Source organism: Cyprinus carpio, chromosome A8 (assembly GCF_018340385.1).
Source record: "Cyprinus carpio isolate SPL01 chromosome A8, ASM1834038v1, whole genome shotgun sequence".
Classification (NCBI taxonomy): domain Eukaryota; kingdom Metazoa; phylum Chordata; class Actinopteri; order Cypriniformes; family Cyprinidae; genus Cyprinus; species Cyprinus carpio.
In genome coordinates, this window is record NC_056579.1 from 8,455,446 (window position 1) to 8,480,156 (window position 24,711).

At 35.3% G+C, this 24,711-nt stretch overlaps 4 protein-coding genes across 5 annotated transcripts; 3 read left to right on the plus strand and 1 right to left on the minus strand.

Annotated features, from left to right (window-relative positions):
- Positions 1 to 843: 843 nt before the first annotated feature.
- LOC109085394 (small integral membrane protein 15-like) lies at positions 844 to 2,043 on the plus strand. The gene is made up of 2 exons (XM_019099949.2): positions 844 to 998; positions 1,441 to 2,043. The coding sequence occupies exons 1-2, from the start codon at positions 892 to 894 to the stop codon at positions 1,694 to 1,696; spliced, it is 363 nt and encodes a 120-aa protein (XP_018955494.2). The 5' UTR covers positions 844 to 891; the 3' UTR covers positions 1,697 to 2,043.
- Positions 2,044 to 3,485: 1,442 nt separating this feature from the next.
- LOC109105191 (NADH dehydrogenase [ubiquinone] 1 alpha subcomplex assembly factor 2-like) lies at positions 3,486 to 4,922 on the minus strand. The gene is made up of 4 exons (XM_042761937.1): positions 4,710 to 4,922; positions 4,327 to 4,416; positions 4,003 to 4,043; positions 3,486 to 3,783 (listed from the first exon to the last, which is right to left on the minus strand). The coding sequence occupies exons 1-4, from the start codon at positions 4,822 to 4,824 to the stop codon at positions 3,538 to 3,540; spliced, it is 492 nt and encodes a 163-aa protein (XP_042617871.1). The 5' UTR covers positions 4,825 to 4,922; the 3' UTR covers positions 3,486 to 3,537.
- Positions 4,923 to 4,996: 74 nt separating this feature from the next.
- On the plus strand, positions 4,997 to 15,440 carry LOC109105190 (DNA excision repair protein ERCC-8-like). The gene is given in 12 exon segments (XM_042761938.1): positions 4,997 to 5,320; positions 5,530 to 5,625; positions 5,757 to 5,858; positions 5,985 to 6,108; positions 8,064 to 8,145; positions 9,197 to 9,244; positions 9,617 to 9,683; positions 10,322 to 10,425; positions 13,389 to 13,513; positions 13,859 to 14,056; positions 14,213 to 14,308; positions 15,318 to 15,440. Coding segments are annotated over 12 exon segments (1,182 nt in total). The 5' UTR covers positions 4,997 to 5,243; the 3' UTR covers positions 15,381 to 15,440.
- Positions 15,441 to 15,574: 134 nt separating this feature from the next.
- On the plus strand, positions 15,575 to 23,330 carry LOC109107243 (elongation of very long chain fatty acids protein 7-like). Of its 2 annotated transcripts, none has more exons than XM_042761935.1 (8): positions 15,575 to 16,177; positions 18,564 to 18,646; positions 18,920 to 19,110; positions 19,500 to 19,580; positions 19,842 to 19,898; positions 20,397 to 20,502; positions 21,756 to 21,892; positions 22,298 to 23,330. In XM_042761935.1, exons 2-8 carry the CDS (start codon positions 18,583 to 18,585, stop codon positions 22,526 to 22,528), a joined length of 867 nt encoding a protein of 288 aa, XP_042617869.1. In that variant the 5' UTR covers positions 15,575 to 16,177; positions 18,564 to 18,582; the 3' UTR covers positions 22,529 to 23,330. The 2 variants fall into 2 exon arrangements, with proteins under 2 accessions (XP_042617869.1, XP_042617868.1); XM_042761934.1 differs by having other exon boundaries at positions 15,575 to 16,220; positions 22,298 to 23,329.
- Positions 23,331 to 24,711: the final 1,381 nt, after the last annotated feature.

Genomic DNA, 24,711 nt, shown 5'->3' on the forward strand with positions numbered 1-24,711 from the left:
TGGTTGTTCCTTGGCTGTCAAAATATTGGTCTGAATTATTCTAAATTGCTGTGGAAAGACTTTTCTTTATTTGTTAATGAGAATATTGATAAAGAATATTCTTTATTTTATTGTTTGGATGTGTTCATTGGAAAAAGGTGCATTTACAGAAAACATAAATATACTTAATCTTATCCTGTTAACAAAATTTTATATACATAAATGTAAATAATAAAGTCAGAACTTTTTTTTTTTTTTTTTTGCTTGCTGAAATACAGCATTACTTTGGGACTATTTCTAACTCATGTAATTAGAAGGCTTATGAAGCTGTTCAATATTTTCCTTTGAATGTGATGTGTTTTGTTTAATTATATACCCCTATTTTGTATTATTATTATCATTATTATTATTATTATTATTATTATTATTATTTTGCATTTTAACTTCTTCCTTATTTGTTGACATGATGTTCTCATAAAAAATGCTATTATTTTCCTTAATTCACGACATATTATACATTTTACAAACATTTTATAAACTGCAACTGGTCAAATTATAAAAACATTAAACTAAGAAAATGTAAAACACGGTGCAAAGGAAAGGCTAATAAATCAAAATACAACACAAAACGAAAAAAGGGTACCGCTTCACTGGTTTATTATTTTTATTTTTTGGCTTATTTATTAATAACATATCATGCTGCAGAAAAAAAAATGTAGTTAACAACGATAAAATTTAATGGTCAGCAATGCTGAAATCAAAATAAAATACCTTATTGCATATACTTAAATAGATTTAAAAGTTTTATAGTTACAAATTACAATTTTTGGGTCCACTGTTTCCTTTTCAGTCATATGCCGTTTCCGTTCTGAGTTGGACGAAAGTAGAAAAGACTACAATTCCCACACTGCAATGCAAACACAAGTTAAGAGTTTCACTTCCGCTTTAATTGCCGTAAGGCGTTTCTGGCGAGAGTTACCGACTCAAAACTGCTCGGCAAATATTGAACGGTTTATCTGGTGGGTGGTCGTTTTTGTATCAACAGATCACACTGAACAACATGCTCTATATAATATGTATGAAAAGTTACTATAGTGTGATTTTCATTCATTATTGGTGGTGTAGAACAGTTGCTAGAAAGATGTGTTGCTAGCTTTTAGCTGTCAGTGCTGCTTGTCGAACTTGGTTAGAGAACTGTAACAAATAAGTTAAAATATTTAAATATAAATATGTAAATATAAATTTATTGCACAAAATGAACAAGAATAAATCTTTACTCAAAGAAAAACACTCAATTATTTGCGTGCTAAAGTCGCTTGCTAACAAAATGATCAGTCAATAAAGGCATAAAAAGGCAATATTGACTCGCAGCTACAATGTAAACATTGGAATATGGCTTAAAACTTTTCACTAACATCCGACATCTGGTGATGCGATTTCACAACTCTTCTCTCTTTCTAGGATCTGCTGCCGAAGACGGAGTGCAAGGACGATGATTGATATCAAAGCATGGGCAGAATATGTGGTGGAGTGGGCAGCCAAAGACCCCTATGGCTTTCTCACCACGGTTATCCTGGCTTTGACTCCTCTGTTTATCGCCAGTGCTCTGTTGTCATGGAAACTTGCCAAGATGATCGAGGCCAAGGATCGTGAGCAGAAGAAGAAACTAAAACGACAAGAGAATATCGCCAAAGCCAAGAGAGCCAAGAAGGATTGAGCTTGTTATGGAGAGGGGCCAATATAATAGTCCTGATACATGGCTCTTCTCTTAACCCAGGACAGTGCGTATGGGACCTGGAGCAAGACTGGGCTTGAAATAGGCCTTAGTAAACCCTTAGAGGGAACATATAATTGAGAGTTGATTGATCTCAAAGGCAGGACTGCAATACTTTTCCAGGATATTATCAATACAGTGGAAAATGCACTGCATTGTTGTGCTATACACCATTGTGCAGTACTCTGCATTCCATTTTTTATTGGGTTGATCGTTTTTTTCCAAGTTGAATCCACAAACACCTAAATTATGTTTTTTATTATTAATAATAAAAAAAATCTTAACATGGATTTTGGCTCAAAACTGTCTAATATCTGTGATTGCTACAGTATTCTTGAATCTAACCACATTATTTTTCATTATTTTATAGTATTTAATTTTTTGGTTTTACATTATATTACGTTTTCAATATGGTGAGACTGTTCAAAAACGAGCATTCGGTACATCTGAGATGTCATTTTGATTAAACCGAATTCATAAAATGTTGTACAATTGATGATATGATTTTGAAACAATCCTGAAGCAGACCTCTCAGAAAATCAGCAGCATGTCTTTTTTCCATTACTTCATTTTATAATCCATTTCAGTGTTGTTAAAAGAATAGTTGGCCCAAAAATGAAATTTAACTCACCCTCGGGCCATCTATGATGTAGATGAGTTTGTTTCTTAATTGGAACAGATTTGGAGAAATGTAACATTACATCACTTGCTCACCAGTGGATCCTCTGCAGTGAATGGGTGCCGTCAGAATGAGATTTCAAACATCACCATAATCTCCAGTCCATCAATTAATATTTTGTGAAGTGAAAAGCAGCATGTTTGTAAGTTTACATCAATCATTTTAACTTTAAAGTTTTTGCTTTAAAGTCCACAATCCATATTAAAACTTCCTCAGGTGAAAAGGTCCTCTCACATCAAAATCTACTGACATTTTTTTTTTTAAGAACAGTTTTGCCAGACAACTTTCCCAATATTATGGATAGAGGACATGTATTTTAAAAGTGATGTGGCCAAGTATGGTATTCCCATACTCGGAATTAGTGCGCTGCACTTATCCCATCCAAAGCGCACACACACAGTCGTGAACATACACACAACGTGAACACACCCCCGGAGCAGTGGGCAGCCATTTTTTGCTGCGGCGCCCGGGGAGCTGTTGGGGGTATGGTACCTTGCTCAAGGGCACCTCAGTCGTGGTATTGAAGGTGGGAGAGAGGGCTGTACATTCACTCCCCCCACCTACAATCCCTGCCTGTACAAGACTCGAACCTGCAACCTTTGGGTTACGAGTCCAACCCTCTAATCATTAGGCCACGACTTCCCCCCATTTTAGCCAGAAGCAACGGTTTGAAGTTAAAAACATTTTGATGAATTTATTACAAAGCACCCCTTTTCACTTCACAAGACTTTTGTTATGTTGTATTATGTTTTTATCAGCTGTTTGAATTCTCATTCTGATGGCACCCATCGTTATTAACTGCAAAGGACCCATTAGTGAACAAATTATGTAATGTTAAATTTATCTACATCCTGGATGGCCTGTGTGTGAGTCAATTTTCAGCAATTTTTTAATTTTTGGGTGAACTATTCCTTTAAACTTCTTATTATTAAAGAGCTTACCAGTCATCACTTGCAGTGTTTCTCAACTGTTTCCAGAAAACCAGTACTGAATATTTATATAATATTTTATTATGTGTTGAGATGCATTTAAAAAATCAGCAGGACTACTAAATAATTTAAATTGCAAGTTTATTTAAAAACAGCAAAGGAGGTTTCAAATAATCCTATTTTATGTTTCCTGGAGGTGTCCAGGATCCAGGCTGGAATTTGTTGGCAGTGCTTACGGGGTCCTCACTGAATTCAGTCTGTCCAAACTGTGTGGCAGAGGCATGACCTTTGACCTGAGTCTGAACAGGTTGGGCCACCAAACCTTCCTCATGCTCTTTGGCCTGCAGGGCTTCATCCCTCTCCTCTGCCTCTGAAGCTCTGATTTTGATCTGCTCCCTGTAGCGTTCGTTTTGTAACAACTCCTATAGAGGGCATTAACACATGTTAACACAACATTTCCAATAATACATGCATTTCAACATTACTGGCTATAGAATTGTCATTGCATTTTAAGATATAATAGAAAGAAAATGTACAAAATTTCTGGTCTTAAATGTTTTTGTTCCATTTGTATTTTTAGACATTATATAATGACATGAGTCTTGATAGTCACTCTCAATATAATCAGACACAAATAATACCTCTATTGTAGGTGGCTGCTTCCGCCTGCCTCTGATCCAAGCTAAGGGAAAAAGACAAGACATAAGGATGTTAAACAAGGAACTAAGTTAATATATCATTTGAAAATATATATGAAAACATTTACATTTTAAAGTTAAGTACAATATGATAAAACATCCAATAATGGGCTTATGACATCTTCTTTACTAAGGTCAGTTTTCAAATACACAAACAGTTCATTTTAGTTTAGACAGATTATACAGAAACAATCTGAACTGAAATATTTGGTTGGATTCACATTATCGTAAAATATAATATTTGTTCATTAATGCAGTCTCTATTACCATCCCATTCAGAAGGAATGCTTCCTTCAGTGTACTCAAACTCTTTTGGATTGGTTGCTTCTACTAGACGTCTAGGCCGGGTGAGCCGTCCTGAAGAAGACAAGGCATTAGGTTTATTTAAACCATCAAATTAAACAACAAAAAATAAGTTAGAACCACTGGAAAAAGAACACAGGTTGACTGGAGGATGACTGGGAACTTTAGAATGGCTAATGTCTAATATATATATATATATTAAAGTTAGAACCACTAAGTTGTTTTATTTTAAGCATTATATCATTAATATAATACATTTTCATTATATGGATAATTATCAAAATACCAATAACAATTTATAAACATTAATGTTATTATTTTGCCTTATATTAATAAACATGACCTACCCGTCCATGACTTTTGCTCGGGTATGTAGTAATATTTATTTCCTAAATGATCTGTGCCGACATGCTCTTTTACCACTCCAAATGTTCTTCGCAATAGAGAGGTAATACGGCTCATCACTATAAGTTAACTCTCTGTTATATTCTCTACTAGTGCACATACACACGCATTTGCTTTGAGTAGGTTCGTAGGTTACACAATTACCCAGCATTAATGCTGTCATGTGATTGGTTCTTGCTCTCGCTCTGACCAATCAGAGTTCGCGTTGTAGACACGTCACAACATGGCTGCCTCCTTTCTTACAAAGTACACAACAATCATGTCTAAAAGCTGAACTATATAATTTACATTTATTGTATTGTTCAGAATGAATTTGTTTAGTTTAAAAACGCGGTTTTACAGGCTAAAAAATCGCCACTCGAAAGTTTTGGTTAAAGACTGTAGACAGACATCTGTTCTAGTTATTTCACTCTGACAACACAATCACAACGTAGAATACACAAATAATCATAAAAGCTTCGAATGTCTCTACAACGATGTTGAGTTTTCTTTATGCCAGGCAATCAGGGCTTGACGACCCAGTTCGTCTGAGACGTGCAGAATCTACAAGAAGGTATTTGTATTTTGGTATTGTGTAATGATGTTAACATTCATTTTGTTACATTTGCATGCATAATTATGTATATTATGTATAGAGGAGAATGTTGGACTAGCATACAACGTTTTTAAATAATACTTTTAATCTGACATCAAATGTATCTAAAAAGTCACTGAAAAAGTGGCACAACCCCACTCTCCCACTCTCCCATACTCTATCTTTAGGGTTCTGAGTCTGGAGTTGAACCACAACAGAGATGTTGATCGCATTCATGGCAATGGAATTAACACCCTGGACATTGAGGTTATTGATGGAAGATAGTAAGTGTACTTTGACCATAGAATTCTCATTTACATATTTATGTATTTAATACACAATTATTTTCTAGTGATGACTCCATATAACAAAGAGACAATAATTACAGCAAATGTCTGGCCTTTTTGCATTCCAGTATGTTGTCAGGTGGATCTGATGGCGTAATTGTGATCTATGACTTGGAAAACAACAGCAAGAAGCCTCAATACACTTGCAAAGCAATCTGCACAGTGGGCAGGTCAGTATGGCTTCCTTCTGATTCACAGTGATCCAGTGATCACCAGAAGGCGGCAGTATGATATTTTCTCATTTTAATGTGTGCTTATGTTATGTGTATCTTTCACATCTCAGTTTTTCTGTGAAGGTCCAGTCGGCATGTGCATAAATTCAGTGTTGAAACAGTGCAATGGTACCCACATGACACCGGTATGTTTGTATCCAGTTCATTCGACAAAACCATGAAAGTCTGGGACACAGAAACTCTTAAGGTGTGTTTGTCCTTGTAAGCAAGATTACTCATTCAATTTTTTCTGCTCTTTATATTTGCAATATTATTTAGTGTATATATATATATATATATATATTTATTTAGTGTATATATATAATATATATATATATATATTGCTATTTTCATTTCTGGTTAGATGCTAACTGCATTTCATTGGCTTTGTCCTTGTACTTTGCACAATGACAATAATGTTGAATCTAATTTAATCTAAATTTACATGACCACCTGCTTTTACCCAGTCCACAAATTCCCCATAGTGTTTTCACAAATGCAATTTAGCCAACCATCCCACAACTGAAAGCAGTAAGCAATTGTGGAACCACCAATCTGCTCAAACAGTGGCTCTTCTGTGGTGTCACATGTCCCTTATCTATTGGCCCTTCATCTGGTATTTGCATTGTAACTGACAGACAGGAATGGTGCCCAAGCAACATTCAATGCCTTTTGCTCCCTTAAGCACATCTAACATGGGTGTATATATGTGTATTTTCCTCTTAAAATATTTATCTTCACATGAAGTTTAATTGAATATGAACGATTATTATTATTATGTTTTAATATTTTGCTTTTTGAACACAATAAAACAGTCCGATCTTGATTTAAATGATTGACAGTAACAGATCTGACCTAATATAACACTTAACAATGAACGTCATTGATATAACAGTATGACATATGAAAGAAAAAAAAAACATTTAACAAATGACCCACCCCTCCTCAAAAATAAAATAAAATAAAATACATAAATAAAAACCGTATTAAATATATACATATTTAGGGTTTAGACACATGAGATATCCTAGACTTTACCTACACTCTTAAGGAGACAAAACATGTTTGATGTTATACTTATCTCTTTATACCATTTTCTCAATCAATGCAAGAAAAGAACCCCATATTTTCATATACAGATCAAGGCGTCCTGAGACTCTAAATATCACACGTTCATAGCTAGCAATATTGGACATGAGTTCTAGCCATTCATCAAACGAAGAGGGCATAATGGATTTCCAGTGTCTATTATTCGTTTATACATCCATTGACTTTTTTGTCGTTGTTGGCGGGTGTATCTTCTGGTAAAATACCCAACATACAGAGACCAGGATTTTTGTGTAATGTTAGGCTGAAAATGTTATTAACAAAATGTACAATCTTTTCCTATAGTTCTTTAACCTTATCACATTCATACAACATATGAACCATATAGTACCAATATCGGTATTACATCGCCAGCACAGATCATCATCTCTTAATTTAAGTCTAGCCATCCTGGTTGGAGTCCAGTAACACCTGTTAAAAATGTTATATTTTATCAGTTCAGATTGAATTTCACGGACACAAGTACGCCATTTAGATACAACCTGCTTCCACATTTCATCCTTAATTATTTCCCCCAGATCTCTTTCCCATGCCATTTTAAGTCCATTTAAATTGGGTGCATTACCATCTCTAATTAAGGCATAGAAAGCGGAACAACCTCCTTTATTATGACTAATTGTAACAAAGACGTGTTGTATATCAGTTGGTGGGTCAGGGGCATTTTAAATGGTCGCAAGGAGACAATGTCTAATTTGCAGGTAGTTCCAAAAGTCATTATTCAGGTTGTTATTTTTTTTTTTAATGTTTTTATATGAGAATATGTTCTCCTTCATAAAGATTATACAAGAACCATATCCCTTTATTGGTCCACTGTGTCCAGTAGAAAGGCTTCTTATCTATTTGTAATTTAGTATTATACCAGATCGAGGCTTTAGATGTCAGCCATGGGGTTTGTTTGAAGTTTTGGTGATACAATTTCCAGCTTTCTCTAACAAACCTCAGAACAGGATTCTGTTCAGGTTTCTTCCCTTGCCAAATAAAGGATTCAGCATTTTTATTGTATTCCTTCAATATGAATGATTATTTATTAATTATTAATTACTTGATTTATTTCAGCCAGCTGAGGAGTTCCAGTTTGATGGCAATGTCTACTGTCACCACATGTCTCCTGTAGAGAGGGGTAGAGCAGTCTTGTAGGGTGTGTTTTCTGTGAAAAAAAAAAATTCTTCTTGTGTGTTGTTGTTCTTTTGGTTTTGTGAGCTCTTTTTTCTTTTTTTTTTTTATTTTTTTTTTTTTTTTTTTTTAAGATGTTAATAATCTGGAACCCTTTTGAGCTGTAGCGTTGCACATTTGAAGCTTGTACATCTTCAGATTCCCTTAAAAAAAGAGTTTATTACTAAAATGTCTTTTAGATGGATGTTCGAAAATTTAGGTTAAAGTGAAAGAATTAAGAGAACTTTATCATCATTATCATTAAATGGGGAGACAGCGAAACATTTCCTGCTTTAGATATGAGAAGAGAGGAATCCAGGCACTTATCTCCTAATCAAGAAGGACAGGTTATGAACGCCTTAATGTCCCATTGTCTTCTTTTCTCTCTTTCTTTTTGCTTTTTTTGTCTCTCACTGCCAAAGTTTCAATAATTCATTTCCCCACATCCAATATTTTATTTATTTATTTTTTTCAGAAAAAAAGTTTTAGGGAGACCTTTTCTTAATAATCTTCCATAGTATAGTAAGCAGTGATATGCGACTGTTTATATGCTGAATAACCAAATACAACCTTTTCTATAATATCATATTTATCACAAGTTGGGATCTGCCCTCATACATACTTTTGTACATATGATCAGTCTTTTTATCTTCCCTGATTTATCTTTACATGGTAAACAGCTACAAGAAAAATGACGTCTAGTGTGACATCAAGGCCTTTACAGCAATTTTTTTTCCAACCTCATGCATGTCAAGAATTATTAATCTTGGATGTTCTCTCAATGTTTGAGGCATGGTTTGCATTAAAATGTCTCATAACCATTTTTAAGATCTTATTCCACATTTTCAAAAAGCTTATAATTTCTATTCCAGGAACATGAATCTTATAAAATAACAAAATATTGTGCCATTACATGCGTTTTTCCCTTAACACTAGGTTTTTAACTTATAAATTACCTGTGTGTTTGTGCTGTTGTGTTGTTTTTGTGCTGTTGTGTTGTTCTTCTCACTCAGCTCTATTGTACTCTGTGTTGGCAGTTGGTACCAAAGACCCCAAAGTTGGGTCGCGCATCCACATCCTTCAGGGTGAGTAATGCCTGTTGTTTCTGAATGGAGACAGCCCTGGTGAAGGGTGATTGTTCTCTCTTAAAGGCCAAAGGCTCAAATGTTTTGAACAGACATGGGTTATTGAATCCTGGCCATTAGCAGCAATTATCCCCAGAAAGTTTAAAAGAACAGCATTTATTTGCCATAGAAATCTGTTGTAACATTATAGAACGGTTACAAAAATGTTACACATAAAATTTTGATTAATTTAATGTGTCCTTGCTGAATAAATATATAGATTTCCTTTAAAAACAACTTACTGACCCTGAACTTTTGAATGGTAGTATACAAACATTGAGAACTGGTTAAAGTAAGGTGTCAGTTATCATAAAAACAAGTTTTCCTTGACAGGTCACAGGGGCGAGATCCTCTCAGTCAGATGGTCTCCACGATACGATCACATCCTGGCCACTGCCAGGTAAGCACTTCCACACCTGCATAAATGTCAATGCGCTCACATTTCCTTTGCTACTATAACAATAAACAGCCACATCTTGCTCTATTTGATGCAGTTTTTTATGCATGTCATTTGAAGCCTTTTGGTTATTATGGTAAATTTAGTTTTTTCTATATTCAAGTCACATGCAGTTTTATATGCATATTGAGTCTCCTCAATAGATTTATCACTCACCTGCTGTTTGCGTAATGTGAGTGAATGAGAGTGAGATAATTAGCCATTGGGACTTTTGAAACTGTCCTCTCTGCCTGGAAAATGAAGAAAAAAGAGCTGTGTGGGACAGCCTTCTCCAAGATTTTTTGCTAAATCTATTTTACAAGTACACTGCAGATCCAAGGCTCTTTCAAGCACATAAAATTATAGGAAGAAACCGATTGTTGGAAGACTTTCTGGCATTTTGGCATCTGTTTTGTTTGGCATCTAATTCCTAAATGAGATTGCCGATGATTGCCTAATTTAAATGTTAGCATTTTAGCTTTACATGAACAGAGGGATCGAACTCGTTTAAGGCCAGTTCTGAATCTGACCTGATCATCTGTAAGGGATTTATTCATCTTGTATTATTGCTATTAACTCTTGTGCAATGGATTTCCCGATAGCACTGACAGTAGGGTCCATATCTGGGATGTGAGAAGAGCCTCTGGGAGTCTTTTTACTTTGGACCAGCACAATGGGGACAAATCCAAGACCTCATCTGAAGCAGGTGAAAGCACACTTGTTTCATCAAGCCTCATGAGAATAAATGTGTTGCAATCTTTATATGAACTGCAATCTGTTGTAATCAGTTAAATTTGTACTTAAAGGGATAGTTCACCCAAAAATGAAAATGATGTCATTAATGACTCACCCTCATGTCGTTCCAAACCCGTAAGACCTCCGTTCATCTTCGGAAACACAGTTTAAGATATTTTAGATTTAGTCCGAGAGCTTTCTGTCCCTCCATTGAGAATGTATGTACGGTATACTGTCCACGTCCAGAAAGGTAATAAAAGTGCAAAAGAACTGGTGAACCGTTTTCGGCAACCGGTTTATTGAATCAAACTGTCCGAAAGAACCGGTTCGCGGAAAAGAAAAGAGAACTTTCCCATCACTACCGGTGATCGCGAAAACCGATGCAACCGGTCTTGACTCGAGAACGAGTCAATGTTTTTTCGTCTCGTTATCTGGCTCGGCTCGGTGTTCATCTTCAGTTCTCTCTTCACTGCAGTTCAGTCAGTGTACTGTTTGAGTAAATGAATTACTCCGGGATATTGGTTTATTTGAACTCAGAGGGGGAGTGTCAGCCATGTTAAAAAAGCTAACAGCTTAAGTCATTTGTGGATTAATGCTTATTGTTGACGCGAACCATTTCAAACTATTCAGTTCGATTTTGGTGAACTGGTTCAAGAAGATACGGGTTACATCGAGTGATTCGTTCGCGAACCGGATATCACTAAACTGCAGTGTTGTGAACAGCGCTCACACCAGGACCGGGAGAGAAGTCAATGCTGAATAAAGTCGTAGTTTTTGATATTTTTTTGGACCCAAAATGTATTTTCGATGCTTCAAAAAAATTCTAACGGACCCTCTGATGTCACATGGACTACTTTGAAGATGTTTTTTATTACCTTTCTGGGACGTGGACAGTATAACCATACATGACATTTTCAATGGAGGAACAGAAAGCTCTCGGGACTAAATCTAAAATATCTTAAACTGTGTTCCGAAGATGAACGGAGGTCTCACGGGTTTGGAACGACATGAGGGTGAATCATTAATGACATAATTTTCATTTTTGGGTGAACTATCCCTTTAAAAACATTCGAGAGCTAGTTCATGTAACTGTACTTAAAATATAATTTTACTGCTTCCATTCTGTAAAATGCTTTTTTTACATGGCTGAATATTGTTACTTAAAGGGTTACTCCACCCCAAAATGAAATTTTGTCATTAAAGGGTTAGTTCAGCCAAAAATGAAAATGATGTCATTAATGACTCACCCTCATGTCATTCCAAACCCGTAAGACCTCCGTTCATCTTTGGAACACAGTATGAGATATTTTAGATTTAGTCCGAGAGCTTTCTGTCCCTCCATTGAGAATGTATGTACGGGATACTGTCCACGTCCAGAAAGGTAATAAAAACATCATCAAAGTAGTCCATGTGACATCAGAGGGTCCGTTAGAATTTGTTGAAGCATCGAAAATACATTTTGGTGCTCATACGTCAACAGTCACAGCAGTCGTGCTCACAACAGACCCGGAAGAGAAGACAATGCTGAATAAAGTCATAATTTTTGTTATTTTTGGACCAAAATGTATTTTCGATGCTCTCGGACTAAATCTAAAATATCTTAAACTGTGTTCCGAAGATGAACGGAGGTCTTACGGGTTTGGAACGACATGAGGGTGAGTCATTAATGACATAATTTTTATTTTTGGCTGAACTAACCCTTTAATCACTTACCCCCATGTCGTTCCAAATCCGTAAAAGCTTCGTTCGTCTTCGGAACACAATTTAAGATATTTTGGATGAAAACTGGTAGGCTTGTGACTGTCCTGTAGACTGCCAAATAAATAACAGTGTCAAGGTCCAGGAAAGTATGAAAAGCATCATCCGAATAGTCCATCTGCCATCAGTGATTCAACCGTAATGTTATGAAGCGAAGAGAATACTTTTTGTACACTAAGAAAACAAAAATAACGTCTTTATTCAACAATTCCTCTCCTGTGCGTTTCTCCAAATCAGCGTAGCGTCGTTTTGGAGAATATGAGCTGTACGCAGGCGGCGTACGCTCTTCTGTGTCAGCTGTGTTGCGCCAATGTGCTGTTTGCTTTCAAACCAAAGCCAAATGCACGTAAAAAATGTATCCTTGTGGCATGGCTGATACAGAAGAGTGTACACTGCCTGCGTACAGCTCAGATTTGGAGAGACACAGAGGAGAGGAATTGTTGAATAAAGTCGTTACTTTTGTTTTCTTCGTATACAAAAAGTATTCTTGTCGCTTCCTAACTTTACAGTTGAATCACTGATGGCAGATGGACTATTCTGACGATGCTTTTCATACTTTCCTGGACCTTGAAACTGTTATTTATTTCATCCAAAATATTTTAATTTGTGTTCCGAAGACGAACAAAGCTTTTATGGGTTTGGAACGAATTGGGGGTAAGTGATTAATGACAAAATTTTCATTTTGGGATGGAGTATCCCTTTTAATAGTGTAAAAGTATTGATATGTAATTTTACAGCAAGTTCAAGTTTTTTAGAGATATCAAACTGTTGCCACAGCAGCAAATGCAGCAGGTGGAACTGAATGAAAGCAATAACCTCTGTGTGTAAACGATGATGACAGCTCATATTGCAGCATCAGACAAAAGAGATGTTTATATGCTTTATAAACCTGTCTGTAATCACCCTCATTATACGCTCTCTCTCGCTCTCTCTTTCTCTCTTTCTCTCTCTCTCTCTCTCTCTCTATATATATATATATATATATATATATTATATATATATATATGTGCATTTGATTTGTAGAATATTATGCAATGCAAATATATTTCTTATGTATTATATTTATTATTTGTAAAAGAAAATATAATATATAAAGTATATATAAAGTATGTAAATGTATAAAAATATAAAATAAAATGTAAAAATATTTTATATAATATTTTCCTTTTCTTCCAGTGAACACAGCACACAATGGGCGAGTGAATGGATTGTGCTTTACAGCTGACGGACTTCATCTCCTCACTACTGGGACAGATGATCGCATGCGCCTGTGGAACAGTGCCACAGGGGAAAACACATTAGTGAGTAGCAGTTAGGGCTGTTTGAAGACTTTCTTAATACCTAATATCTGTTTTGTAATTTAGTATGTAAGTAATTTTTTTTTGAGGTTTATGATTGATGTATAAAAATGAATAAGTCTTCTCTCATGAGTGTTACTGATCTTCTGTGAATCAAAAGAGTTTATTTCAAAAGCAGCTTAGACAGAATGTTGCCAGACATGAAAACAAGATAAAATCATTTGAAGTCACTCACGTGTTCTGTCTTTGTTAATAACAAGAAATATGTTCTTTAAAAAATGGCTGTGCACATTTTTATTTGCTAAGTTGTTCATTTGTTGCTAAAAGAAAATTATTTCTCATCAATAGGTGAACTATGGGAAGGTTGTGAACGAGAGTCGCAAAGGCCTCAAGTTTACCGTATCAAGGGGCTGCAGTCCAGAGTTTGTGTTTGTGCCATGTGGCAGTTCGGTAGCAGTGTACGGGCTTCACTCAGGAGAGCTGATCACTATGTTGAGGGGACATTATAATAATGTAGACTGCTGTGAGTTCCACCCAGACTATCAGGTAATGTTGATCCTGATTATTTGCTTAACGGTTAGTCTTTACTGATAAACTAAACAATTTAAAGCGTCTGAGGTCTTGTAATTATTTAATGAGATTTGTATTAGTATTAGCTCTTAGACTCATTATTGACTGTGAATCTGTGGGCTGTGTTTTTAGGAGCTGTACAGTGGAGGTAAAGATTGTAACATCCTGGCCTGGGTCCCAGTACTGAGACAGCCTGACATTGAGGATGAAGAAACTAACTCTAAACGGGTAAAACAGTCTGAGACATTCTTTTAGTATAAAACGTATTGCATATTTCATTGGCTCTTAGTTGGATTTATAAAAAATCTGATGTTGATTGAATTAATGGTGCATTTTTAAGACAAATGCAATGTGTTGTGGTCGATCAGCTGTTTATATCTTTACAGATCTGCAGGTTTGGACTAGGTGAGGCAGAAAGTGAATCCAAATTTGTGCATCACGTAAAGACATTTTGCAAACTTGCTCTCGTCCCTCAGCCAATAGATAAGATCAGATGAGCTGACAAAAACTATGCCCTTTATGGCATGTGTTTAGATGTGATTGCTGTCAGTCATGGTATACGTGAGATGTGCATGTTAGCTGGAGACACATCTTGATGGCTTGTAGTTTATCAGTCACTCTATGTTTTGTGTTTAACATCCTGCGCTTCCAGATTTTCTGGCAAAAAAATCTGGTACACATTTAAATAATCACATTGTATTACTGCATTACTGACACACACATGGCTTAGTGATATAATTATTTTTAGCAATATACATGGAAAAAAAAGAATTAAATATACACAACAATATACACAATCGTTTTAATTTTATTTATATATTTAAAATATTTAAATGTATTATTATTATTATTATTATTATTATTATTATTTTATATTATTATATTGTGGTTTGAGATGTATTTGGAAACTTTTTAGGTCTAAAAATATTAATTCAAAATATATTTGCCATTTTAGTTTTGCAAAATGTCACACAAAAATATTTATATTTTCATTAATTTTTAAAGGTTTATTTATTTATTTATCTATCTTTCTATTTATTATTATTATTATTATTATTTTGCAATAATAGCTAAAATTTATTCAGCCACATGACAGTATAAGTTCACAAACTTATATATGCAACTATGTGCCCTGTATTATCGAAACAATAATTAAACATCACTGAACTGAATCATGTAGCTTAATTATGATTAAAAGTTTAATGTTTCTGAATATTCTTGATGGATATTTTTACAGGGTGGAACACAAGCTGCTATCAATCCTGCTTTTGAAGATGCCTGGAGCAGTGATGAAGACTGACAGAACAAGGAACCTATCACACTGTTTTTTAAATATCCAAATAAACTACTCTATGCATTCCTTCAGAGGTTAATGTGCTCTTACTGCATTCAGTTGCATATTGCATCAATGGATGCACATGTAGTGAATGGACATAAAAAAGTCTGATGGATGTCGAGTATTTCCATTGTTTGTCACCTACTGATTTGCCTGTAGATTTTAAGTTTTACATTGTCTTGAGCTTCACTTCTGCAGGATTTGTATTTCACATAGATGTGAACAACAAGTTCTCATATCTTTAGAACCAATGAATACCAAGGTTAAGTGTAAAAAATGCTTTGTGATTATGCTGAACATATTTGTTTTTACTTCAGTGGGATGATCAATGAAAAGTTTACGCTTTATTTTTGAGCTTTAAAACAGTTTGGTTTTTTGTACAGAAAATATGGAACATATTATTAGAGAATTTTATAAATTAATATATTGTGGCATCATTAATATGTCACAATAATTTGACACTATACTTTTGATCTCCTAAATTTCTTTATTACATGGCAGTCATGCAGCCAATAGCGTGCAGGTATTGCGAGTCCTGATGCGACATTTGACCAATCAGAGCCCTGAGTCTCAGAATCAGGTGAACGTCTCCGCCCACCGCCCACTCATCTGAGTGAAGACGGAACGCTCGCGTCTGAAAGAGAAATTGATGGAAGTCGTGTGGTCAAACCATTAGCTTTTACTTTTTGGACCACTTTACCTGGCCGAGAGGCAGAAGGCAAGCATCCTTGTGAACGCAGAGCGGGAGGACCTCACAAAGTGTGCGTGGAAATACATATCTGAACTTTTTTCTGTTTTGTCACGGTAAGAAAGGTGCACGCGCACCTGCATTCTTTTGTGAAGTCCATATGTGATATGATGTTGATTTCTTGTATTGATTATGAAATTCTGCCTTCCCTGTTAAAACGCTGGTAATTAATTCCAGTATGGCTTAATATTTTGAGTCATTTTTATTAGTAAACTTTGTTATTATGGATAGACATCAAAGGTATTTATTTTTTTGGTTATGGTCACTAAAGGAGCTACTATATTAGAGCACAGGTGGCGTCTTTTGAATGCTAATGTGCTCTTTTCATAATGTGTGCATAACTGAACCTCGAAAACAATATATTTTAGATATTTAATTGTGTGTGTGTGCGTGTGTGTGTGTGTGTGTGTATTTGTAACAACCACGTATAAATTGTTTTAATGATATTTTTTTCTTAATGGTTACACAACTATTATTTAAATTTAGAGTCATTAAAGAGATTAATATTCACACATATGCACAGATTTTCAGAGCAAGATTATTTCTGCTAAATCCAGCGCTGGAATTGAATTTATACATTTGCATGGTCGACATTTTCTGGGGTCATTAATCAAGTTGTTTGTAATGCTGGGAATTTAATTTAATTTACCTGTGTTTATCAATTGCTGAAAGTTTACCAACAGAGAATTCTGCCTATGGCTATGGAAAAACACTAAGCCAACAGAGCATTTCCCTCACTCAAACATCATAAAATTTCAGATATTATGTTTAGTTTTGATTAGTATTGGGTTTTCCAGTTCAGCCTCCGTTGCCAGTGCTGAATGCACTTGTGTGGAGGGAAGGTAGTGTCCTCCTCACACACCTGCAACCTGCCCGTCTCATGGCAACAGGCGTGTTGAAGCTTGTATTAAAGATTACAGTATCTAGGCAAGCAACTCCCTCCAGATAACTGGACCAGTATGCCCTCAAACACATTGTTTCTCTTCAAACATTAAAGTGTGTTTGAGGGAGGATAAAAAAACAAAAAAAAAAACACTTTGGTTGGTTGATGCTTCACTAGAATGATGCCTGTTCATGTACTGCTGCTGAGTTAGTGATTTTATTTATTCGTTTATTTATTTTAGAGCTGTCAAATCGATTAATTGCATCCAAAATTAAAGTTTATGTTACATAATATGTGTGTGTGTACTGTAGTTAATGTGTATATACAAATACACACACCCACATGTATATATATTTAAGAAATATATAATATGTATGTATAATATATAATATGTATAATGTGTGTGTGTGTGTGTGTATATATATATATATATATATATATATATATATATATATATATATATATACACACACACACACACACACACACATAAATATGTGTTATTATATATACATATAAATAAATATGGTACACACAAACTTTTATTTTGGGTGCAATTCATCACGATTAATCGATTTGACAGGCCTATGGCCCTTGAACTTAAAGTTATCAGTTATTTAACACATATTTAATGTAATTTTTATATGCATGTGCTGTATCCTTTTTGAACTCATAGCATAAAGATGAAATGTCCTGTGTGTGTCCAATTATAAATCTGGTTATGGTGACCTTTTATTTGTAGGAAATTAAATTCTTATCTCCATAAACGCTATAAATTGATGCAGATCTTGGAAGCATCAAAGTAATTTTTGCAATTTCAGCACTCATTTGTCATGAATAAAATTTGTTTTTGTGCCCCTAATACACAGCCACAGACATGTATGTTCATTATAGAATAATTCAATTTGAAATGCACTTGTCAGGTAATGGTATCATGTCGAGATCAACTGAGTGTCTCCATTGTATGCATCTCTGAGTTCAGCTGTTTTCTGGTATATTACTGTACATTGTTCTCTGTGCTCTGCATATCTTCGTTTACCCACCCCCGTGGTTTGATGTGCTGTCCTGTCCTGAACATACACTGACTGCTGACCATTGTGTCCCAACATTTGCCCACTTGTTCAACTCTGGAGGATGGAGGATTCTTGTGTTTTCTTACCACAATACAACCTTTCATGGCGCCACCATACACGGACCTTTCCTGCTTCATTTTAGAGCATTTAGGTTCTACATCACATCATGTCATACTGTCAAGAAGGGAGCAGTACTGTGAAGGTGTAATTCAAGATTGTTCACAATTACAAATTCAGTCTGAATAACGTGGCATTTAAGTTAAATATTTGTTTTTAGAATGTGACTCGATGTGTCAGACTTAACTCGTGGGATGAATTTCTTTTAAATGCACTAAATATAAAACATATTTTTTTTTACTAGATTCTGTAGATGGTAAAATAAATAGTCTTCATTCATCTCTTAAGGGTTATTTCACACGTACACTTTGTGTTTGTGTCCTTAGGCTCTGACCATTGGCAGTGATGGTGTTCTGTGAGTTCACATCCACAGCTGCACAGCTGTATGACAAGTGGATCAAAGATGCAGGTAAGAAGGTTTCTGGCATCAGAAAATCAAAATATTAATGTATGACCACACACATTTAAGCCTTAACAACTCGTGCATCAGTCAGGTTTCAGAAGTAAAAAACACATTCATTTTCTCTGCTTTAAATCAATACATTTTTGAATTTTAGAGAATTTTGGTGCACAACAACAGCAGTGTCAAACATAGCTTAATGGACAGACTAATGCAGTTACTATAGATGTTACAGTGCATGGAGACATTACATGGAGTGCAGAAATTCTTATGTGATTTCAGACCCCAGGACAAAAGACTGGCTGCTCATGTCCTCGCCGCTCCCACAAACACTTATTATTGTATTTTACATCTACTTTGTGATGTCACTGGGGCCCAGATTAATGGAGAACAGGAAACCGTTTGATCTGAAGCGGGTTCTTGTCATCTATAATTTCAGCGTTGTGGCTTATTCTCTTTACATGTGTTATGAGGTAAATCTGTTTCTGTTTGCTAGCAGGCAAACCTGTTTTGTTTTGCTTGGGAGTTTACAAAGACACTTTTATGAACGTTAGATAGAGTTATGTTTTAGTTTATGTTAGTGTCATACAGGTCACACATTAAGTTAATGTGTAAATGGGTGGAATTGAGTTTACCTACACCAGTGTCTGTATCAGTTTACTCAGAAATGACAGTTTACTCATCCTTGTGTTGTTCTAAACTTGTATGATTGTATTACTTCTGTGGGTCACAAAAGAAGATTTTTTTTTTAATGCACTATTTTATTTCAAGTTTATAAATGTTTATGACCAAAGATGTATTGGTCTGTAGTTCTTGAATTTCAATGAGGCTTCTTACAGATGTATATATTCCTTCTCTGCAGTTTGTGATGTCAGGCTGGGGAACAGGGTATTCATTCGGCTGTGAGCTGGTAGACTACTCTCGATCGCCGAAAGCCATGAGGGTGAGAACAGAATAAATGTCGCCTTACCTGCTTTTTTGAAAAGCTTGTAATCTGGTTCCAGGTTTAATTGTTTGGCTTGGATGTGGTTGGTTTCATTTGACTTAAATGTTACACAGAACCATTCAGACCATGTAATGCGCTCACTACATTGTATCTGATGAATAAAGTGATTAATTCAAATTTGTTATAGTTTAAATAACATGTTTTGTATTTAATAATTTGTTGGGCATTTGTGCTTAATCTACATTTCTCTGTCCCCAGATGGCATGGACTTGCTGGCTCTATTACTTCTCCAAGTTCATTGAGATGTTGGACACAGTAAGTAAAGTGTTTCATATTTATTACCTTGGTTTCATTACATCTAAATTGCTACTATTTGGCAGTAAGCATCTAGTTGTCTGTCATGTCTTTGACACACGCAGTCAGCAATATTACTGTTCTCTCAGGTCATGAAAAATGGAAGAAAATAGCCGTATTTTGAGTCAGAGACAAAACTCCTGTTAAGTGGTTAGGCAGAAATATGGAAGAGAACATTTTTAGCATCTCGTTCCTGAGGTGCAATGTAACTTAAGTTCTTTTTATAGCATTTATGGCATGTTGTCAGTTAACACAGAAACTTTAATGGAAAGTAAATAATGGAAATGGGGAGGCTGAATTAGATTTTCATTGGAACTTCAAATTACAACATCTCTTAAGTGAGTGGATCACAGCCATTTAACACCCCATTTAGACCTATACTGTATTTAGCGCTGTGCTTGTGATCAGATCGCACAAAACGGATGTTAACACTGGGTCTTTTCTGCCTCTTCTGGTCAGATTTTCTTTGTACTAAGGAAAAAGCACAATCAGGTGACCTTCCTACACGTTTACCATCATTCCATCATGCCTTTCACTTGGTGGTTTGGAGTCCGGTTTTCTCCAGGTATAGATTTGTCTTTTCTATGATTGCATGAATGCGCTTAAAATATGTATTTCTATAGACCAGTGGTTTTCATTTCCAGTCCTGGCGACCCACCGCTCTGCATATTTTGTATGTCTGTCTTATTTTATTCACCTGATTCATCTTGATAGTAGAGAGCTTCATGTAGGGCTTCACGATTATGACAAAAGTCATAATTGTCGATTATTCTCTTGAAATTGTAATTGCAATTATTAATTACGATTATCACAATTTACAATAAATGATATTTATACCATTGTTTGATGCAACTGCATGCCATATTTTTATATGAAAATAAACAAGCTGAAAACACTCTAACTGAAAAACTTTTCTAAAGTATTAAAGGGATAGTTCACCCAGAAATGAAAATGTGATGTTTATCTGTTTACCCCCAGGGCATCCAAGATGTAGGTGACTTTGTTTATTCAGTAGAACACAAACCAAGATTTTTAGCTCAAACCGTTGCAGTCTGTCAGTCTTGTAATGTAAGTGGATGGGAATCACGGCTAAAACATACAATAAAAACAAAACAAAAAAAAACACACAAACAAAACCAAATTAAACCCTGCGGCTCGTGACGATTCATTGATGTGTAAAGACACAAAACGATCGGTCTGTGCAAGAAACTGAACAGTTTTTATATCGTTTTTTACCTCTGATTCACGACAGTAAACGAGGGAAATGTGAACTGTGTGCGCTCAGGCGCTGCCTTTCTCAGCACCGTCAAAATAAAAGTATGATGTGCCGTCAAAATAAAGGTCCCGCCTCGAACACATCGACCAAGCAGAAAAACTAAACGGCCAATGCCGATATTTGAAAAATGCCAAATTTCGGCCTTTGCGATATATCTGTCGACCACTAGTCCCTACACAGTGTTCATTGCTCCTTACTCCCTGAGCACGGGAAATCTGTTGAAGTTTTCTTCACTTTGGAACATTCATTCACAGATTTGCACTATGCTACGGTCTGCAGCTTCTTCACACAAAGACGAAACTTACTGGAGAAGTGTGAAATGTGACATAATATACCTATGTAAATAAATACAATTTAAATTCATGCCTCGCACACTTTAATTCCCTTTGAATGGAACATGGCGGAATGTTCACTTTGCAGGGCTCTTATGGTCAAATAGTACAAATGTCTGAAGAGAAACAAACAAAATGTGCAGAGCAGGGGCCGCGAGGACTGGAATTGAGAAATACTGCTGTAGACATGTGTTTGGTTTGATGTTACAGGTGGTTTGGGGACGTTTCACGCCCTTCTAAACTGCATCGTTCATGTCATCATGTATACATATTATGGACTGTCAGCTCTGGGCCCTGCCTACCAGAAGTTTTTATGGTGGAAGAAGCATTTGACTTCAGTCCAGCTTGTATGTATTACAACATTTTTATTTCCTTTTGTTGCCGTTTCTTTACCATTGATATGATCAGAATTGGGTATGCATTTATTTATTCATCTATTTAATGTTTTAATTATTTTTATATATTTATGTATTTTTATTCATTTGTTTCAATTAATTTTTTTAAATTGTATTTCTATTTGTTTTTTGGACTTGTAAGTGATAAAATCTAAGTGATGAAGTCTATCTGCATCAGTTACTATAGCATCAGAATGAAAATCTGATTTTAATTGGATTTCAAATGACATATAGATGTGATTTAGATCTTGTTTTAAGAATTGTGTCCCATATAGTTGTTTGCTGTTCATACTACCAACAAAGCTGATTTGAGTTGGATTTGACACTTGTATTTTTGCTTGTGCTCTCTTTTCTCAGATCCAGTTTGTCATCATAACCTGTCATATTAGCCAGTACTTCTTCATGAAAGACTGTCCTTACCAGTACCCCATATTCATCTACATCATTGCTCTGTATGGCATCATCTTCCTCTTCCTCTTCCTCAACTTCTGGTACCATGCATACACAAAAGGCAAAAGGCTTCCTAAAGTCCTGCAAAACTCAACCATGCAGCAGAACAACAATGACATACACCACAAGAAAGATTAACTGGTGCAGTGTGACTAACCAATCAGTAGTGACAATCTACCTAAAACTGCCTTTTGGCTACATTTTTATAAGACTCTTTATATGTACACCATAACATTTATCTTGATGCCCTGGGAAAAACGTTACTGTACAGACTGTGTGTTGCAGTCTGGGCTGGATCTTGCCTTCTGAGCTGGGCATTTGAGTTGAACTCTGGGTCATTGCCCTGAGGGCTGCTCCTGTTTCTACTCATTTTCCTCATTGTTTTCTGCATACTGACGTGTTTCCCCTTCCCATTTAATGAGATGTGAATGAGTCAGAAGCCTCCCAGCTCCTCACTCATGTTAGTCACAAAATTTTTATTGCCATTTTAGACCTTTTTTTTTTTTTGTGTATTTATATATTTATGTCCCTGTTTTTGGCTATATCAGTAAATAAGATGAAAAGAGTCGGCAACTTTTTCCTCCTCTTTCTTCATAAAAAGCAGAACTGTGGGGAAAATTCTACAGTGTACACGAGGTGCTATCTCCGTAATGCATATTTATGTCTGTCTTTCACCCTTCACATGTGACATCGCGCGAATGGTAGCTGTACTGCAACTGTCCTTGAAGGAACCGATGCATTGTTCTCATCTTGCTCTGTTGGTGAAGAAGGACAGGAATTCGGTTACCTTTTTTATTATATATATCTTGCCATCATGAATGTCTTGGATGTTTTTTTCTGGGACAGGAGCTTGCAATTTTTGTAGAAGGAAATGTATTATGTTAATTAACTTTTAAATATTTATGAAAAAAAAATAAATGCTGTATTCACTTATATTGCTGTTTTTATTTAAATTTTTAACTGCATTTCTTATGGGCTGGCTATACTTTGGGGAATTTGTCCCCAGAAGTGAGCTAAATCTCTCAAAACCTGTACACATGTAGGGGAAGAAAAAGTTTCAGATGGGGTATGCATTAATCTATTGTATTTGATTACCTATGTAAAAACAATAGTAGTCTGTTGTATGACTCCATTTAGGGTTATGTTTTAAATGTAGATGCAAGATTTTAAATACCCACTTAGATCAACTTTTTATAGTTTCTGTGTTCTCACCATAAGATCACAGCGCCCCCATGTGGAGTAAAATGTAGTAACAGTCAATGGGTAAAAGGGTCTGAAAAATATTTTGTATATTTTTTAAATAAACTCACAATAAACCTAAATTAATTTGGCTGTTTAATGCAGCCATAAAGTTCTTCTATTTTTTTAAATTGATATAAAACTTTTATTTTTGAGACCTTAAAGGAATATTTCACCAGAAAATGAAAATGTGCTGAAAATTTTACTTACCCTCAGGCCATCCAAGATGCTGTGAATGGGTGCTGTCAGAATGAGAGTCCAAACAGCTGATAAAAACATCACAATAATCCATAAGTAATCAACATGACTCCAGTCCATCATTTAACGTCTTGTGAAGCAAAAAGCTGTGTTTGTAAAAACAAATCCATCATGAAGACATTTTTAACTTCAAACCTTTGCTTCCAGCTAAAATACTAAGCAAAAAAAAAAAAAAAAAAACTTTATCAATAATTTCGCTTTCTCCAGTGAAAAAGTCTGAATCAGGAGAGAAATATGCACAGATCAAGCACTGTTTACAAGAGAAATCAAATATGAAAGGATAACAAGGGATGGACTTTTTCCCTGGAGGAAGCGTAATTATGGATAATGCCTGGTATTTTGGCCAGAAGTGACAGTTTAATGTTAAAACACCTTGATGGATTTGTTTACTACTAACACACAGCTTTTCACTTTACAAGCTTTTAATTATTGACTAGAGTCATGTGGATTATTGTGATGTTTTTTTATCAGCTGTTTGGACTGTCATTGGTGAGCAAGTGATACATTTCTCCAAATACGTTCCAATGAAGAAACAAAGTCAAATACATCTTGGGTGGTTTAAGGGAGGATACATTTTCAGCAGATTTGAATTTTTGTGTGGAGTACTCCTTTAATTTTTGAGCATGGTTTTTATTATGTCTGTCTTAATTTTTTTTAAAAATATTTTATAATATTTATTTTCTAAGCTTGTGCATTCAAAGTAAACCCACTTCCTTGTGCAGTGGAAAATTTAAGCATGGTAAGTGATATTTTTGGAGGGGTTTTTGTAGTAGAACAAACACGTATGAGTGACTGCCTCCTGCTCGCATAAAACAGGATAACAA

Excerpts from the sequence above, each read along its gene's own strand:
- LOC109085394 (XM_019099949.2), top strand. The coding sequence starts at position 892 with ATGCAAACACAAGTTAAGAGTTTCACTTCCGCTTTAATTGCCGTAAGG. Across the intron at positions 999-1,440 it reads AATATTGAACGGTTTATCTG|GATCTGCTGCCGAAGACGGA; the intron begins GTGGGTGGTCGT and ends CTCTCTTTCTAG.
- LOC109105191 (XM_042761937.1), bottom strand. The coding sequence starts at position 4,824 with ATGAGCCGTATTACCTCTCTATTGCGAAGAACATTTGGAGTGGTAAAA. Across the intron at positions 4,417-4,709 it reads CGAGCAAAAGTCATGGACGG|GACGGCTCACCCGGCCTAGA; the intron begins GTAGGTCATGTT and ends TGTCTTCTTCAG. Across the intron at positions 3,784-4,002 it reads AGCAGCCACCTACAATAGAG|GAGTTGTTACAAAACGAACG; the intron begins GTATTATTTGTG and ends TGCCCTCTATAG.
- LOC109107243 (XM_042761935.1), top strand. The coding sequence starts at position 18,583 with ATGGTGTTCTGTGAGTTCACATCCACAGCTGCACAGCTGTATGACAAG. Across the intron at positions 18,647-18,919 it reads CAAGTGGATCAAAGATGCAG|ACCCCAGGACAAAAGACTGG; the intron begins GTAAGAAGGTTT and ends ATGTGATTTCAG. Across the intron at positions 19,111-19,499 it reads CTCTTTACATGTGTTATGAG|TTTGTGATGTCAGGCTGGGG; the intron begins GTAAATCTGTTT and ends CCTTCTCTGCAG.